The 18,297-nt window shown below is 33.4% G+C and overlaps 2 protein-coding genes across 2 annotated transcripts; both read left to right on the top strand.

Moving 5' to 3' along the window:
• Positions 1–222: 222 nt before the first annotated feature.
• On the top strand, positions 223–1,842 carry LOC131874835 (uncharacterized). Its single transcript, XM_059218755.1, has 2 exons — positions 223–895; positions 1,289–1,842. Exons 1-2 carry the CDS (start codon positions 223–225, stop codon positions 1,840–1,842), a joined length of 1,227 nt encoding a protein of 408 aa, XP_059074738.1.
• Positions 1,843–11,038: 9,196 nt separating this feature from the next.
• LOC131874834 (uncharacterized) lies at positions 11,039–12,658 on the top strand. Its single transcript, XM_059218754.1, has 2 exons — positions 11,039–11,711; positions 12,105–12,658. Exons 1-2 carry the CDS (start codon positions 11,039–11,041, stop codon positions 12,656–12,658), a joined length of 1,227 nt encoding a protein of 408 aa, XP_059074737.1.
• Positions 12,659–18,297: the final 5,639 nt, after the last annotated feature.

Raw genomic sequence — 18,297 nt, 5'->3', positions numbered from 1 at the left:
AAAATAAAATAATAAATCCTCTATTACTATATGGTCGGCCAATCCTACCCAACCCAACTGGTGTCCTATGATATCATATAAAGCCCAGTGGAGAATGCTTTAACAAACCAAACCAGGTAACACGCTTACAGGAGCAACAGATTGTTTATTTTACAAAACCCTAGGGTCCAAGGATTCAGTTTTCAATTTTAATCCTTTTTCGGCATTACTTGAACTTTAGCCATGGCGAACAGAGGATTCGAATTCCCCGTATCAGTCGCTGCGGCTGATACACCTACGCCTCTCCCCGGCGTCACTGCGACTTACGCCCCTGGTACCCCCTTCATCGCCAATGCGGGTTACGCGCCTACGCCTTTCTTTGGTGCCACTGCGTCTTACGCGCCTGCACCATCCTTCCCCCGCATTGCGAGTTACGCGCCTACGCCTCTCTTCGGCGGCGCTACGGCTTACCCGTCTACGGCTCTCTTCGACGCCCCTGCGGTTTGTCCACCTACGCCATTCTTTGCAATCCCTTCGCAATCTTCTGCTCTGGATGTGGATCTGTCTTTCCGCACTCCGGGCATAGCATTTACTCCACCCACGCCTTCCAACACTCAGGTGGGAAATCCGCCCACTTCCTCAGCAACTCAATCCTCCTCTGTATCGCAACCATCAAATGCGTTTCGAACTGTTGCTTCGTCTTCATCAACCACCAGTGCACCTACAATTACAATTCCTTTATCTGGTGAAGGGACTGCACTAGCACAGACCACTACTTCTGCTGCTGTAACCGTACCAACATCTGGGATGTCATTTTCATCAGGACCAACTTCCACTACCAATTCCGCTGCATATCCCCGTTTTACCTTATCGTCTTCAGAGGCATCTGCAACAAGAACTGCATCTTCAGTAACTGGTAAGCCTCTCTTTCGTAGTTACTGCATTATGGTTTGCCATTTACTGTTTGATAATTAAATTTTCTAGGTTATGGTCAACCTTAAAGGTTTCTTAGTTTTCGGAATGTTGGCAGAGATTATAGGCTGCCTTGAAATGTTCTTTTCTTTTCCTTTCAAATATCTCAGGCAGGATTAGATCACATTTTTTAAGAATTCTAAATGTCACAACTGCTGAATTAACCTGATAGTCATTACACCACAGTCAGACCTGTTAATAATCACATAAATCAAATATGTTTTTGCGCGCGCTGAGTTTTCATAAACATAGATGAGTATGTGTTTAGAAAATAGTTAGAGCTTCTTGTGATTCGAGATACATGGAACTAACATTTTTTGGTTTTTGTGTTTCGCAGCTAACACTCGAGAGTGCGATAGGGCCATGGAAAAAATATATGCTGCTATGGTAGAGATGGATCAACTTTATGAGAGATTAGCAAGGGCAGAGTTTGTGAGAGGTGTGGCCCTAACTGAGAGAGACCAAGCTCAAGCAGAACGGAATAGTCTGCAGATCCAACCTGATCAGGCCCGAGAGAGGGAGAGACAAATGCAGATAGAGCTGCAACAACTATATGCTACGAATTATGCGCTCAAATTAGAGCGAGATCGTGTGCAACAACTATTTGCCGAGAAAAATGCACTCAAAGTAGAGCAACATCCTGTGCAACAACTATGTGCTAAGATAGATGCACTCAAAGTAGAGCAAAATCGTGTGCTAGGAGAGCTCGAGACAATTCATCAGATAGAGATGCAACAACTATGTGCTAAGATAGATGGACTCAAAGAAGAGCAAGATCGTATGCAGCAACTATGTGCTAAGATAGATGGACTCGAAACAGGCCAAGATCGTTTGCGAGGAGAGCTCGAGACACTTCGTCAGATGAGAGTATCAGATATACAAGTACCGTAGAGGATGGATGCATTGACAATGGAGAATGTTAGCTTGAGAGAGGCACAAGGGAGAGCAGAGGAGCATCCAGAGGGATTCGTTTTTTTATAGCCTCCAGCTCCTAGACCACCTTTAAATTTTGATCTCATATTTTGTCATAGTCGTAAGAGAATATGGATAACTGATTATTGCAAGGACATCTTTTATCAATAATTTGATTTCAGTTTGTGTTTATGTGATTATGTGTTTTTGGTATGATGATGATATAGAAATAAAATGATGTGATGTTATGACAATATTTTAGCTTATGTTTGTAATTCTTTAAGAAATAAAGATAAATAATAGATTCAAACTAGTCATGTGTAAATAATTGAATGAAATTTGGATAAGAATGGAACATAATAAAGGAGGAGATCTTGAAAATAAGGAATCCTTATCGAAGGGCACCTTTCGAGGATTGACATTTTCTTCTAGCTCAACATATTCTTTAATGCTCAGTATTGTTTCGGAGCAAAATTTTAGAAAAAGCTCCTCTACCATTTGATATTGAATAACACAATAAGTTTCTTTGTATTGGGATTTTTCTCTTTAAAGGGTTTTCTTTGCACAAATCACTAAGATGTGGTATGGTTTTTGTTTTTATTTTCTTGCAATTATTATTTTTTCACATACCTTTTGTCATAAATTAGTATATTGAGCATATTTTACACTTCTACTTCTTTTAATTTGATATAGAGCTTGATTGATAAGCTCAAATATTAGGTGTCAGGAACAATTTTTTCTTGTTCTAACTTTTATTTGGGTTGCAACTTATAATAAAAACATACAAATAGATAGGTTCATCGAAATAAAGGACACTATTGAAGACTTGTACCATGCTAAACAATTGGTTAACAATTAAGATTGGTGATGGTGTTTTTTTGGCTACAGATTTGGATATGTTCAATATGAATGTGACCACAATACATTGAATTAAAGTAAAAAAAATGGAGTATAAATATGCAATGAGACTACTACTACTTTTTCAGATCATGGGATCACTTGATGGAGTTATAGAGACCATTAGTTTGAAACAAAAATGACTAAAGTAGTGGTTAATAAATTGACTTTGAATGTACTAATGAGGCTTTAGTTAGTCATGGGAAATTGAAAAACAAAGGTGAAATACTAAAAAGGGAAAAATAAAGAAATGTATATATCTAATTTATATGAGAGATTTAAATCTCTTAAAAATTCTATGCCTAACTATTGGAATTACAATAAGACCAGCAACAGAGGGAAAAAGGAAAAAAGAAAAATGATGGAGATATCTTTTCAATGGCCTTAATGATTCATGTATTGAAAGATGAATGGTTGATAGAATTTGAGGCTTCTTTTGATATGATGTCTCATCAAGGGTGATTTTTAAAATTATGGTGAATATAATGGTAGAAGCTGTATCTCAATAATATTTTTTATTTGAGCATAGTGAGCAATAGAAAATTCTAATTTTGGTTCCATGATGGACAAGTGAAACATGCCAATGGTGTGATAGACATGCATGGTTTGACATAGAACCTATCATTAGTTATCAAATTCAATTATGTATGGATGCAGGTTGTTTTATCTAATGAAATTTGTAATATGGTGCAAAGAGATATAATGTTTTCTAAAGATGTTTGTGTGCACACTCAACTAGAAATTATACTCTAAAGTGTAATGATTATTTTGTTTGTACAGTTTTTAAAGTATGCACCTTGACTATCATAACAAATGAAAAGGATTTATGAAAGGGAGATATAATTTTTGTGAAAGGTCTTTGTGAGCTTACAATATCAACTTGAAAGTGTATTCTCTCAAATAGAAAGCTTATTTTGTTTGTATAGTTTATAAAGTATGGAGCTCCACTATCATAACCAATGACAGGGAAGATTGGTGTCTCTACTTTCAATGGTCATGATTTTTTAAGCACTTAAGTGGGCTCTAATTTTAAAGAGAAAAATATTTATAGAAGAATCCGTTTTTTATGGTACCAACAAATAACTCGTATAAATGAAGATTATCTAAGTATTTTAAAAGAACTTGAAAAAAATTAGTTAAGGGGATAAATGCAATTGTAATATAGAATTTTATTTATGTGAATATTACATATAAAATAAAACTATATTTAGCTTAAATATAGTTATTGTTGATAAAAAAATAGAATACAAACACCGGTCTAGAGAGATAAGGGTGTGATATGTTAACACGGTTCCTGAATATGTAACTAAGGAAAGAGATTATTCTTTGGGATATCATCTAGGGGCTGCATCCCTAATAGGATATATAAGTAAGTAGTTTATAATGAGTAAAAAAGATGATGAGGGGAATACAAGAATAGTGAATAGAAGATAGAAAGTATAAATGAGATATAAGGAATGTACTCAATAGATTAAGATATTAATATAAGAGATAAAATTATCAAGCCTCATACTATGTATGGTGTTTTATTTTTGTTTTAATGACAAGAATAGATAGTTGGGACATAAAGTGGGAATAGACCACCTTAGCTACTTGCCTACTTTCTCTAATCACACTACCAACCACATTCAACCCCTATCAAATGGCTAGAACATAGGACACTAAGAATTAAAAACAAAAAATTAACTGCTTGTAGGAAAATTGAGAACAAACATATACTTCTAGATTAGGAATTCAATGTTGTCTACCCCTCCGAATGCTTATCTTTTTCAACCCCTATCAAACAAGTATAACATAGAGAAATAAAAATCCAAAATTCAACATCAGCTACCCTTGGGGAAATTGAGAACAAGCATCTACTTCCAATTATAAACTTGACACCATCTATCAGTAAGAATTTTTACCCTTTCCAATAGTTATACCACAGAGAAATAAAGCTCAAATTTCAAATCTAACCACCGATGGAGAGAACAAGAGTTTTCCAACCGATCCCAAATTCTGAATTCAATTCCATCTAACAATGAATTTTCCAAACGATCTATCATAAGATTGACCTATCGATAGATATGATTGAAGATTACTTCTTCAAAGGAATTAATTACCTGAATTTATTTGCCAACAAATGAATTGAGTTTCCAATTTTTAGTAGAGCCCGCCCTCAAGGCATTAATTATTATGGTTAAATACCTTTCTATTTTTGAAATATTTATGTTTAACTCTCTGCAAAGAAGTACCCCTTCCAGTACAGCTTTGAGTTCAGCTATGTTATTTGTGTCATCTTCTAGATGCTTTTCCAACTTAGCTAAAATTGAACCATCATAGGCATGAACTACACAACCATCTATAAAGGTTCCATGATTACCCTGAGAAATAATATCAAAATTCAATTTATCCCAACCTATCTTAGGAGTAGACCAAACATGATTTTCTCTTTTTATTTTACTTATTTGATCCCCATTGCCAACGCAAAGAGGAATCTTCAATCTAAACCATTTCATTCTAATAGAGCGATTCTAATTTGAAAATTAAACTTTCCTTTTCAAATGACCTCCAATTCTACTATTCATCACTTCAACATTAGCAACTTCCACCTTATTGATGAATGACTCCCAAATCATCTTCTTTCCTTGGAAATTTTTTCAATGTCTCTCTTTACATAGTTTCAATAGGATAATGGATGGGAAAATAATTATCAGACGTCCATATATACAATTCCTATTTAACTCTGACCAACTTTTAAAAAGGTTAAGGATGTCATTGGGAAGAGAAGTGATTCATCCTGGTTCGGAACACAACCATCTCTACTATTTTTGGGAAAAGAGACATCCTGAAATGATATGATTGAATTACTCATCATGGTGTTCACATAAAACACACATAGATGGACCTTCAAAGCCTATTCTCCTAAACCATTCAGCAGTTAAAATTCTCCCTTGAAGAGAGGCCCAAGAGAATATTGGTTCTTTTGATAAACATAATCTATTCTAGTATAATTGAATGGGGATAAATTTTAGGAAAACACATTTAGATGGACCTTCAAACGCTATTCTCCTAGACCATTTAGTAGTTAAAATTCTCCCTAGAAGAGTAGCCAAAAAGGATGCCATGATTAAAACAAAAGTCTTGGAATTTCAGATTGACATACTCCTTGTCACTATCTGTGCATATCTTCCTAATAGAAAGACCATAATACTTCTCTACAAATTCTTTATACATCCTAATTAAATTAAAGACATCACTCTTTTACTTTAGAAATTACGCCCATGTACGCCTAGAGAATTCATCATTCGATGCAAGCATATATTTGGCCCCCCCAAAAAAAGGAGTGAGAAAGAACATGAAGTCACCATGAACTAGGTCCAATTTACTGTAGCATGGTGGTCTATACTCAAAGTAAAAGAATCCTTGAGATTCTTACCAAGCACACAACCTTGACAAACACCATCAGTGAAAGAAATCAGATCAATATCAAAAGATGTCCCTCTCCATTTTTTGGAGTTGAACTGTTTGAGAATGATTGGAAATGGTTTGCGTAAGTTTACATGTTTTGTAAAAGAACCAATAAATTACACAATTCCCACATGTGATTGAGTTTGTGTAGAGATGGATTTTTCCATGGGCCTTCTAGTTGAAATCTCATTGAAAGTTGGCAAGAGACTCTAGTCGAAATTTGTAGATTATGAAAGGAATTATTTTAAATGTAGGAGGTGTTTTTTTACTTGACTCATCATAAATCATTATGTCAATAGTTAAAATTTTCTATTTAGGTGTCTCACAAGACTCCCATGTGGTGCATTGATGCCAAATCTAACAATTATCTAGTTTACCCTAAGATGGTTTCAAGCTCTTCTAGCTCCCTTTGCCAACTTGTTCACTTGGAACTTCTATTTCTCTCCCCAAATAAACAACATGTGCAAGGTGAAAGGGTTTTTACTTTAGATGCATGTTACACTGTTCTTATATAGATATCCAATCTTTTCTCAAGGAGAAGCAATCACATCCTACCAACATTTTTTGTTACTTGTTTAAAAGAATCACTACTTAATGGGACATTTAGGAAGGGTGATGATCATGTTGATTTAGTTTCTTTAGAGGATATGAGGAGAAATCCCCCTTAAATGACGAGGATCAAAATTAAGTCTTCTCGTCCCAATCCGAGCATACACGGATATAGGTCAAGAGGAAAAGGTCTCCTTCAAGAATACACCAAATTCGACTAATGTCATCTTCCAAAATTGAAAAAAAAGGCCAAAGTTAAATTTTATCCATGAGGAGTTCTTCTTTTGTGCAGAAAAAATTGTTTCTAAAATATTTCTACGATATGTAAGTTATATTTTTGATAGAACACCTTTGTGTTGCCTTTTTGCACCCCTTATGGCTAGGGCATACATTTTATATTTCTTTAGAACTTTATATTATAGAAGCTACCTCTTTGATCTAGATTATGTATGGAAATTTTGTTTAAAAATGTGTCTTTTGTAGTGAATGAAATTTGTGTCAAATTGTTTTGGCCAATCAAAGAGCCATAAAATATTTTTCACAATTTTATAACTTAAGAAATATGAATTTAGACTATAGAAATAATAAGAAATATATAACTATTTTAATTTTTTTCATTGTCTATTCATAATATTCTAAATAAAGTGATAAAATATCGGCTTCGGCCTATTACCCAGCAAAAAAGAAATGTAAATAAAGTGATTCTTTTATATAATATAAAATTTCAACAAATTTTATTTCTGAAAACATAATAAAATTTATTAGCTATTTTATAGGGATTTGGTTCAGACTACGCAAATAAATAATTAAACTATTTCATCAGTCGTTATAAATTTTTTTTTTTTATTAAATTAAGATTATGCTTTTAAGAAAAATGTATATTTTTAGTATAATGTTTATATTATATTATAAATAGCATCAAAAGTAAGGGCAATGAATAAAATTGCGTAGAAAACTTTATCCAAGATTAAATTTTTTAGAAGGTAAGAAATTAAATACATATCTCAAGAAAAGAAATAAAAACTAAGCATAGCCAAATATTTTCCTATTTATGCTAACAATAAATGAGCTACTAAGGAATAATTTATATATAAAATCAAATATTAAAAATTATGAAAATTAAATTACACTAGAATACAAACACCGGTCTAGAAGCGATTCATCCTAGTTTGGAACACAACCATCTCTACTATTTTTGGGAAAAGAGACATCCTAAATGGATATGATTGAATTACTCATCATGGTGTTCACAGAAAACACATATAGATGGACCTTCAAAGCCTATTCTGCTAAACCATTCAGTAGTTAAAATTCTCCCTTGAAGAGAAGCCCAAGAGAATGTTGCTTCTTTTGGTAAACATAATCTATTCTAGTATAATTGAATGGGGATCAATTTTAACAAAACACATTTAGAAGGACCTTCAAATGCTATTCTCCTAAACCATTTAGCAGAGTAAATTATCCCTAGAAGAGTAGCCAAAAAGGATGCCATGATGAAAACAATGTCTTGGAATTTCAGATTGACATACTCCTTTTCACTATTTGTGCATATCTGTCTAATAGAAAGACCATAATAATTCTCTACAAATTCTTTATACATCCTAATTAAATTAAAGATGTCACTCTTTTACTTTAGAAATTACGCCCATGTATGCTAAGAGAATTCATCCTTCGATGTGAGCATACATTAGGGGCCCCCAAAAAATGTAGTGAGAACGAACATGAAGTCACTAAGAACTAGGTCCAATTTACTGTAGCATGGTGGGCTCTACTCAAATTAAAAGAATCCTTGAGATTCTTACCGAGCACACAACCTTGACAAACACCACCAGTGAAAGAAATCAGATCAATATCAAAAGATCTCCCTCTCCATTTTTTGGAGTTGAACTGTTTGAGAATGAGTGCAAATGGTTTGGCTAAGTTTACATGTTTTGTAAAAGAACCAATAAATTATACAATTACCACATGTGCTCGAGTTTGTGTAGAGATGGATTTGTTCATGGGGCTCCTAGTTGATATCTCATTGAAAGTTGGCAAGAGAGTCTAGTCGAAATATGTAGCTTATGAAAGTAATTATTTTAAATGTAGGAGGTGTTTTTTTACTTGACTCATGATACATCATTATGTAAATAGTTAAAGTTTTTTATTTAGGTGTCTCACAATTCTCCCATGTGGTGCATTGAAGCCAAATCTAACCATTATCTAGTTTACCCTAAGATGGTTTCAAGCTCTTCTAGCTCCCTTTTCCAACTTGTTCACCTGGATCTTCTATTTCTCTCCCCAAATAAACAACATGTGCAAGGTGCAAGGGTTTTTACTTGAGATGCATATTACATTGTTCTTATATAGAGATCCAATCTTTTCTCAAGGATAAGCAATCACATCCTACCAACATTTTTTGTTGCTTGTTTAAAAGAATCACTAGTTAATGGGACATTTAGAAAGGGCGATGATCATGTTGATTTAGTTTGTTTAAAGGATATGAGGAGAAATTCCCACTAAATGAGGTGGATCAAAATTTAGTTTTCTCCTCCCAATCCGAGCATACATGGATATAGGTCAAGAGGAAAAGGTCTCCTTCAGGAATAGACCAAATTCTACTAATGTCATCTTTCAAAAAAGAAAAGAAAAGGCTAAAGTTAAATTTTATCCATGAGGAGTTCTTCTTTTGTGCACAAAAAATTGTTTCTAAATATTTTTTATGATATGTAAGTTATATTTTTTATAGCACATCTTTGTGTTGCCTTGTTGCACCCCTTATGTGTAGGGCATACATTTTATATTTATTTAGATCTTTATATTATAGAAGCTACCTCATTGATCTAGATTATGTATGGAAATTTTGTATAAAAAAGTGACTGTTGCAGTTAATGAAATTTGTGTCAAATTGTTTTGGCCAATCAAATAGCTATAAAATATTTTTCACAATTTTATAACTTGAGAAATGTGAATTTAGACTATAGAAATAATAACAAATATATGTATATTTTAATTTTTTTCATTATCTATTCATAATATTATATATAAAGTGATAAAATATCGGCTTCGGCCTATTACCCAGCCAAAAAAAATGTAAATAAAGTGACTCTTTTATATAACATAAAATTTCTACAAATTTTATTTCTGAAAACATAATAAAATTCATTAGCTATTTTATAGGGATTTGATTCACACTACGCAAAGAAATAAGTAAACTATTTCATCTTAAATTTCATCTATTATACTATATTCTATATTATGATTTAGTTGTCAGTTGACTAATAGTTATATGTAAGGGTAACTATTACAAATATTTTTATTAAAAATTATAAACATTGAAGTACACTTTTATTTATTCATAAGAGTAAATATTCTATTGGCTAATGACACCTCATCCATTTCTTTTTGAAATCAAAAAATCCCATGAACATTAAATTTCATCTATTATACTATACTCTATATTATGTTTTAGCTCTCTACAATATATGAACCACAATTAAGATTATATCAAGTGATGCAAAATTGGGGACAAGATGATTCAACTAGTATGCAAGAATTTCGTCAAAATCCAAGTTTAGTATCTTTCTCAATAAATGAAATACCAAATGCTTTGTTTTGCCTCCATGCTCTCATACAAAACCAAGAGAACATAATAAAACTACTTTGCAGATTAAAAAACAAACTCACATTTTATATATTTTATAAAAGAAACCCTACTCTATATCTTGTCAATTATAAGACTTGAGACTAAGCTAGTTCAAACGTCATTAAAGAACTAATTGCCTTCCCCCAAAGTATCATTCTACAAGCCATAGATACGATAACAATGAGAAATACTTAATTTTAATAAACAATAACCACACTAAATAACCTAAATAATTATTAATACTATATTATTAAAATTAGAATTATAATTAATATTTCATAATTAAATATCATTTTCTTCAAATAAAATAGTTATAATTTATAAGACACAAATATAATTAAAATAATATAATTTTCAACTAACAATACTGCAAAATTATAATAAATAATTAGCACAAATATACACTAGCCCTACGTTCTTAAAGATTTTTTTAAAATAAAATAATAAATCCTCTATTACTATATGGTCGGCCAATCCTACCCAACCCAACTGGTGTCCTATGATATCATATAAAGCCCAGTGGAGAATGCTTTAACAAACCAAACCAGGTAACACGCTTACAGGAGCAACAGATTGTTTATTTTACAAAACCCTAGGGTCCAAGGATTCAGTTTTCAATTTTAATCCTTTTTCGGCATTACTTGAACTTTAGCCATGGCGAACAGAGGATTCGAATTCCCCGTATCAGTCGCTGCGGCTGATACACCTACGCCTCTCCCCGGCGTCACTGCGACTTACGCCCCTGGTACCCCCTTCATCGCCAATGCGGGTTACGCGCCTACGCCTTTCTTTGGTGCCACTGCGTCTTACGCGCCTGCACCATCCTTCCCCCGCATTGCGAGTTACGCGCCTACGCCTCTCTTCGGCGGCGCTACGGCTTACCCGTCTACGGCTCTCTTCGACGCCCCTGCGGTTTGTCCACCTACGCCATTCTTTGCAATCCCTTCGCAATCTTCTGCTCTGGATGTGGATCTGTCTTTCCGCACTCCGGGCATAGCATTTACTCCACCCACGCCTTCCAACACTCAGGTGGGAAATCCGCCCACTTCCTCAGCAACTCAATCCTCCTCTGTATCGCAACCATCAAATGCGTTTCGAACTGTTGCTTCGTCTTCATCAACCACCAGTGCACCTACAATTACAATTCCTTTATCTGGTGAAGGGACTGCACTAGCACAGACCACTACTTCTGCTGCTGTAACCGTACCAACATCTGGGATGTCATTTTCATCAGGACCAACTTCCACTACCAATTCCGCTGCATATCCCCGTTTTACCTTATCGTCTTCAGAGGCATCTGCAACAAGAACTGCATCTTCAGTAACTGGTAAGTCTCTCTTTCGTAGTTACTGCATTATGGTTTGCCATTTACTGTTTGATAATTAAATTTTCTAGGTTATGGTCAACCTTAAAGGTTTCTTAGTTTTCGGAATGTTGGCAGAGATTATAGGCTGCCTTGAAATGTTCTTTTCTTTTCCTTTCAAATATCTCAGGCAGGATTAGATCACATTTTTTAAGAATTCTAAATGTCACAACTGCTGAATTAACCTGATAGTCATTACACCACAGTCAGACCTGTTAATAATCACATAAATCAAATATGTTTTTGCGCGCGCTGAGTTTTCATAAACATAGATGAGTATGTGTTTAGAAAATAGTTAGAGCTTCTTGTGATTCGAGATACATGGAACTAACATTTTTTGGTTTTTGTGTTTCGCAGCTAACACTCGAGAGTGCGATAGGGCCATGGAAAAAATATATGCTGCTATGGTAGAGATGGATCAACTTTATGAGAGATTAGCAAGGGCAGAGTTTGTGAGAGGTGTGGCCCTAACTGAGAGAGACCAAGCTCAAGCAGAACGGAATAGTCTGCAGATCCAACCTGATCAGGCCCGAGAGAGGGAGAGACAAATGCAGATAGAGCTGCAACAACTATATGCTACGAATTATGCGCTCAAATTAGAGCGAGATCGTGTGCAACAACTATTTGCCGAGAAAAATGCACTCAAAGTAGAGCAACATCCTGTGCAACAACTATGTGCTAAGATAGATGCACTCAAAGTAGAGCAAAATCGTGTGCTAGGAGAGCTCGAGACAATTCATCAGATAGAGATGCAACAACTATGTGCTAAGATAGATGGACTCAAAGAAGAGCAAGATCGTATGCAGCAACTATGTGCTAAGATAGATGGACTCGAAACAGGCCAAGATCGTTTGCGAGGAGAGCTCGAGACACTTCGTCAGATGAGAGTATCAGATATACAAGTACCGTAGAGGATGGATGCATTGACAATGGAGAATGTTAGCTTGAGAGAGGCACAAGGGAGAGCAGAGGAGCATCCAGAGGGATTCGTTTTTTTATAGCCTCCAGCTCCTAGACCACCTTTAAATTTTGATCTCATATTTTGTCATAGTCGTAAGAGAATATGGATAACTGATTATTGCAAGGACATCTTTTATCAATAATTTGATTTCAGTTTGTGTTTATGTGATTATGTGTTTTTGGTATGATGATGATATAGAAATAAAATGATGTGATGTTATGACAATATTTTAGCTTATGTTTGTAATTCTTTAAGAAATAAAGATAAATAATAGATTCAAACTAGTCATGTGTAAATAATTGAATGAAATTTGGATAAGAATGGAACATAATAAAGGAGGAGATCTTGAAAATAAGGAATCCTTATCGAAGGGCACCTTTCGAGGATTGACATTTTCTTCTAGCTCAACATATTCTTTAATGCTCAGTATTGTTTCGGAGCAAAATTTTAGAAAAAGCTCCTCTACCATTTGATATTGAATAACACAATAAGTTTCTTTGTATTGGGATTTTTCTCTTTAAAGGGTTTTCTTTGCACAAATCACTAAGATGTGGTATGGTTTTTGTTTTTATTTTCTTGCAATTATTATTTTTTCACATACCTTTTGTCATAAATTAGTATATTGAGCATATTTTACACTTCTACTTCTTTTAATTTGATATAGAGCTTGATTGATAAGCTCAAATATTAGGTGTCAGGAACAATTTTTCCTTGTTCTAACTTTTATTTGGGTTGCAACTTATAATAAAAACATACAAATAGATAGGTTCATCGAAATAAAGGACACTATTGAAGACTTGTACCATGCTAAACAATTGGTTAACAATTAAGATTGGTGATGGTGTTTTTTTGGCTACAGATTTGGATATGTTCAATATGAATGTGACCACAATACATTGAATTAAAGTAAAAAAAATGGAGTATAAATATGCAATGAGACTACTACTACTTTTTCAGATCATGGGATCACTTGATGGAGTTATAGAGACCATTAGTTTGAAACAAAAATGACTAAAGTAGTGGTTAATAAATTGACTTTGAATGTACTAATGAGGCTTTAGTTAGTCATGGGAAATTGAAAAACAAAGGTGAAATACTAAAAAGGGAAAAATAAAGAAATGTATATATCTAATTTATATGAGAGATTTAAATCTCTTAAAAATTCTATGCCTAACTATTGGAATTACAATAAGACCAGCAACAGAGGGAAAAAGGAAAAAAGAAAAATGATGGAGATATCTTTTCAATGGCCTTAATGATTCATGTATTGAAAGATGAATGGTTGATAGAATTTGAGGCTTCTTTTGATATGATGTCTCATCAAGGGTGATTTTTAAAATTATGGTGAATATAATGGTAGAAGCTGTATCTCAATAATATTTTTTATTTGAGCATAGTGAGCAATAGAAAATTCTAATTTTGGTTCCATGATGGACAAGTGAAACATGCCAATGGTGTGATAGACATGCATGGTTTGACATAGAACCTATCATTAGTTATCAAATTCAATTATGTATGGATGCAGGTTGTTTTATCTAATGAAATTTGTAATATGGTGCAAAGAGATATAATGTTTTCTAAAGATGTTTGTGTGCACACTCAACTAGAAATTATACTCTAAAGTGTAATGATTATTTTGTTTGTACAGTTTTTAAAGTATGCACCTTGACTATCATAACAAATGAAAAGGATTTATGAAAGGGAGATATAATTTTTGTGAAAGGTCTTTGTGAGCTTACAATATCAACTTGAAAGTGTATTCTCTCAAATAGAAAGCTTATTTTGTTTGTATAGTTTATAAAGTATGGAGCTCCACTATCATAACCAATGACAGGGAAGATTGGTGTCTCTACTTTCAATGGTCATGATTTTTTAAGCACTTAAGTGGGCTCTAATTTTAAAGAGAAAAATATTTATAGAAGAATCCGTTTTTTATGGTACCAACAAATAACTCGTATAAATGAAGATTATCTAAGTATTTTAAAAGAACTTGAAAAAAATTAGTTAAGGGGATAAATGCAATTGTAATATAGAATTTTATTTATGTGAATATTACATATAAAATAAAACTATATTTAGCTTAAATATAGTTATTGTTGATAAAAAAATAGAATACAAACACCGGTCTAGAGAGATAAGGGTGTGATATGTTAACACGGTTCCTGAATATGTAACTAAGGAAAGAGATTATTCTTTGGGATATCATCTAGGGGCTGCATCCCTAATAGGATATATAAGTAAGTAGTTTATAATGAGTAAAAAAGATGATGAGGGGAATAGAAGAATAGTGAATAGAAGATAGAAAGTATAAATGAGATATAAGGAATGTACTCAATAGATTAAGATATTAATATAAGAGATAAAATTATCAAGCCTCATACTATGTATGGTGTTTTATTTTTGTTTTAATGACAAGAATAGATAGTTGGGACATAAAGTGGGAATAGACCACCTTAGCTACTTGCCTACTTTCTCTAATCACACTACCAACCACATTCAACCCCTATCAAATGGCTAGAACATAGGACACTAAGAATTAAAAACAAAAAATTAACTGCTTGTAGGAAAATTGAGAACAAACATATACTTCTAGATTAGGAATTCAATGTTGTCTACCCCTCCGAATGCTTATCTTTTTCAACCCCTATCAAACAAGTATAACATAGAGAAATAAAAATCCAAAATTCAACATCAGCTACCCTTGGGGAAATTGAGAACAAGCATCTACTTCCAATTATAAACTTGACACCATCTATCAGTAAGAATTTTTACCCTTTCCAATAGTTATACCACAGAGAAATAAAGCTCAAATTTCAAATCTAACCACCGATGGAGAGAACAAGAGTTTTCCAACCGATCCCAAATTCTGAATTCAATTCCATCTAACAATGAATTTTCCAAACGATCTATCATAAGATTGACCTATCGATAGATATGATTGAAGATTACTTCTTCAAAGGAATTAATTACCTGAATTTATTTGCCAACAAATGAATTGAGTTTCCAATTTTTAGTAGAGCCCGCCCTCAAGGCATTAATTATTATGGTTAAATACCTTTCTATTTTTGAAATATTTATGTTTAACTCTCTGCAAAGAAGTACCCCTTCCAGTACAGCTTTGAGTTCAGCTATGTTATTTGTGTCATCTTCTAGATGCTTTTCCAACTTAGCTAAAATTGAACCATCATAGGCATGAACTACACAACCATCTATAAAGGTTCCATGATTACCCTGAGAAATAATATCAAAATTCAATTTATCCCAACCTATCTTAGGAGTAGACCAAACATGATTTTCTCTTTTTATTTTACTTATTTGATCCCCATTGCCAACGCAAAGAGGAATCTTCAATCTAAACCATTTCATTCTAATAGAGCGATTCTAATTTGAAAATTAAACTTTCCTTTTCAAATGACCTCCAATTCTACTATTCATCACTTCAACATTAGCAACTTCCACCTTATTGATGAATGACTCCCAAATCATCTTCTTTCCTTGGAAATTTTTTCAATGTCTCTCTTTACATAGTTTCAATAGGATAATGGATGGGAAAATAATTATCAGACGTCCATATATACAATTCCTATTTAACTCTGACCAACTTTTAAAAAGGTTAAGGATGTCATTGGGAAGAGAAGTGATTCATCCTGGTTCGGAACACAACCATCTCTACTATTTTTGGGAAAAGAGACATCCTGAAATGATATGATTGAATTACTCATCATGGTGTTCACATAAAACACACATAGATGGACCTTCAAAGCCTATTCTCCTAAACCATTCAGCAGTTAAAATTCTCCCTTGAAGAGAGGCCCAAGAGAATATTGGTTCTTTTGATAAACATAATCTATTCTAGTATAATTGAATGGGGATAAATTTTAGGAAAACACATTTAGATGGACCTTCAAACGCTATTCTCCTAGACCATTTAGTAGTTAAAATTCTCCCTAGAAGAGTAGCCAAAAAGGATGCCATGATTAAAACAAAAGTCTTGGAATTTCAGATTGACATACTCCTTGTCACTATCTATGCATATCTTCCTAATAGAAAGACCATAATACTTCTCTACAAATTCTTTATACATCCTAATTAAATTAAAGACATCACTCTTTTACTTTAGAAATTACGCCCATGTACGCCTAGAGAATTCATCATTCGATGCAAGCATATATTTGGCCCCCCAAAAAAAAGGAGTGAGAAAGAACATGAAGTCACCATGAACTAGGTCCAATTTACTGTAGCATGGTGGTCTATACTCAAAGTAAAAGAATCCTTGAGATTCTTACCAAGCACACAACCTTGACAAACACCATCAGTGAAAGAAATCAGATCAATATCAAAAGATGTCCCTCTCCATTTTTTGGAGTTGAACTGTTTGAGAATGATTGGAAATGGTTTGCGTAAGTTTACATGTTTTGTAAAAGAACCAATAAATTACACAATTCCCACATGTGATTGAGTTTGTGTAGAGATGGATTTTTCCATGGGCCTTCTATTTGAAATCTCATTGAAAGTTGGCAAGAGACTCTAGTCGAAATTTGTAGATTATGAAAGGAATTATTTTAAATGTAGGAGGTGTTTTTTTACTTGACTCATCATAAATCATTATGTCAATAGTTAAAATTTTCTATTTAGGTGTCTCACAAGACTCCCATGTGGTGCATTGATGCCAAATCTAACAATTATCTAGTTTACCCTAAGATGGTTTCAAGCTCTTCTAACTCCCTTTGCCAACTTGTTCACTTGGAACTTCTATTTGTCTCCCCAAATAAACAACATGTGCAAGGTGAAAGGGTTTTTACTTTAGATGCATGTTACACTGTTCTTATATAGATATCCAATCTTTTCTCAAGGAGAAGCAATCACATCCTACCAACATTTTTTGTTACTTGTTTAAAAGAATCACTACTTAATGGGACATTTAGGAAGGGTGATGATCATGTTGATTTAGTTTCTTTAGAGGATATGAGGAGAAATCCCCCTTAAATGACGAGGATCAAAATTAAGTCTTCTCGTCCCAATCCGAGCATACACGGATATAGGTCAAGAGGAAAAGGTCTCCTTCAAGAATACACCAAATTCGACTAATGTCATCTTCCAAAATTGAAAAAAAAGGCCAAAGTTAAATTTTATCCATGAGGAGTTCTTCTTTTGTGCAGAAAAAATTGTTTCTAAAATATTTCTACGATATGTAAGTTATATTTTTGATAGAACACCTTTGTGTTGCCTTTTTGCACCCCTTATGGCTAGGGCATACATTTTATATTTCTTTAGAACTTTATATTATAGAAGCTACCTCTTTGATCTAGATTATGTATGGAAATTTTGTTTAAAAATGTGTCTTTTGTAGTGAATGAAATTTGTGTCAAATTGTTTTGGCCAATCAAAGAGCCATAAAATATTTTTCACAATTTTATAACTTAAGAAATATGAATTTAGACTATAGAAATAATAAGAAATATATAACTATTTTAATTTTTTTCATTGTCTATTCATAATATTCTAAATAAAGTGATAAAATATCGGCTTCGGCCTATTACCCAGCAAAAAAGAAATGTAAATAAAGTGATTCTTTTATATAATATAAAA

The sequence above is a fragment of the Cryptomeria japonica genome, chromosome 4, assembly GCF_030272615.1.
Source record: "Cryptomeria japonica chromosome 4, Sugi_1.0, whole genome shotgun sequence".
In the NCBI taxonomy this organism is placed as follows: domain Eukaryota; kingdom Viridiplantae; phylum Streptophyta; class Pinopsida; order Cupressales; family Cupressaceae; genus Cryptomeria; species Cryptomeria japonica.
The sequence above is the reverse complement of the archived record's forward strand: the minus strand, read 5'-3'. Positions and strand labels throughout refer to the sequence as shown.

Excerpts from the sequence above, each read along its gene's own strand:
- LOC131874835 (XM_059218755.1), top strand. The coding sequence starts at position 223 with ATGGCGAACAGAGGATTCGAATTCCCCGTATCAGTCGCTGCGGCTGAT. Across the intron at positions 896-1,288 it reads AACTGCATCTTCAGTAACTG|CTAACACTCGAGAGTGCGAT; the intron begins GTAAGCCTCTCT and ends TGTGTTTCGCAG.
- LOC131874834 (XM_059218754.1), top strand. The coding sequence starts at position 11,039 with ATGGCGAACAGAGGATTCGAATTCCCCGTATCAGTCGCTGCGGCTGAT. Across the intron at positions 11,712-12,104 it reads AACTGCATCTTCAGTAACTG|CTAACACTCGAGAGTGCGAT; the intron begins GTAAGTCTCTCT and ends TGTGTTTCGCAG.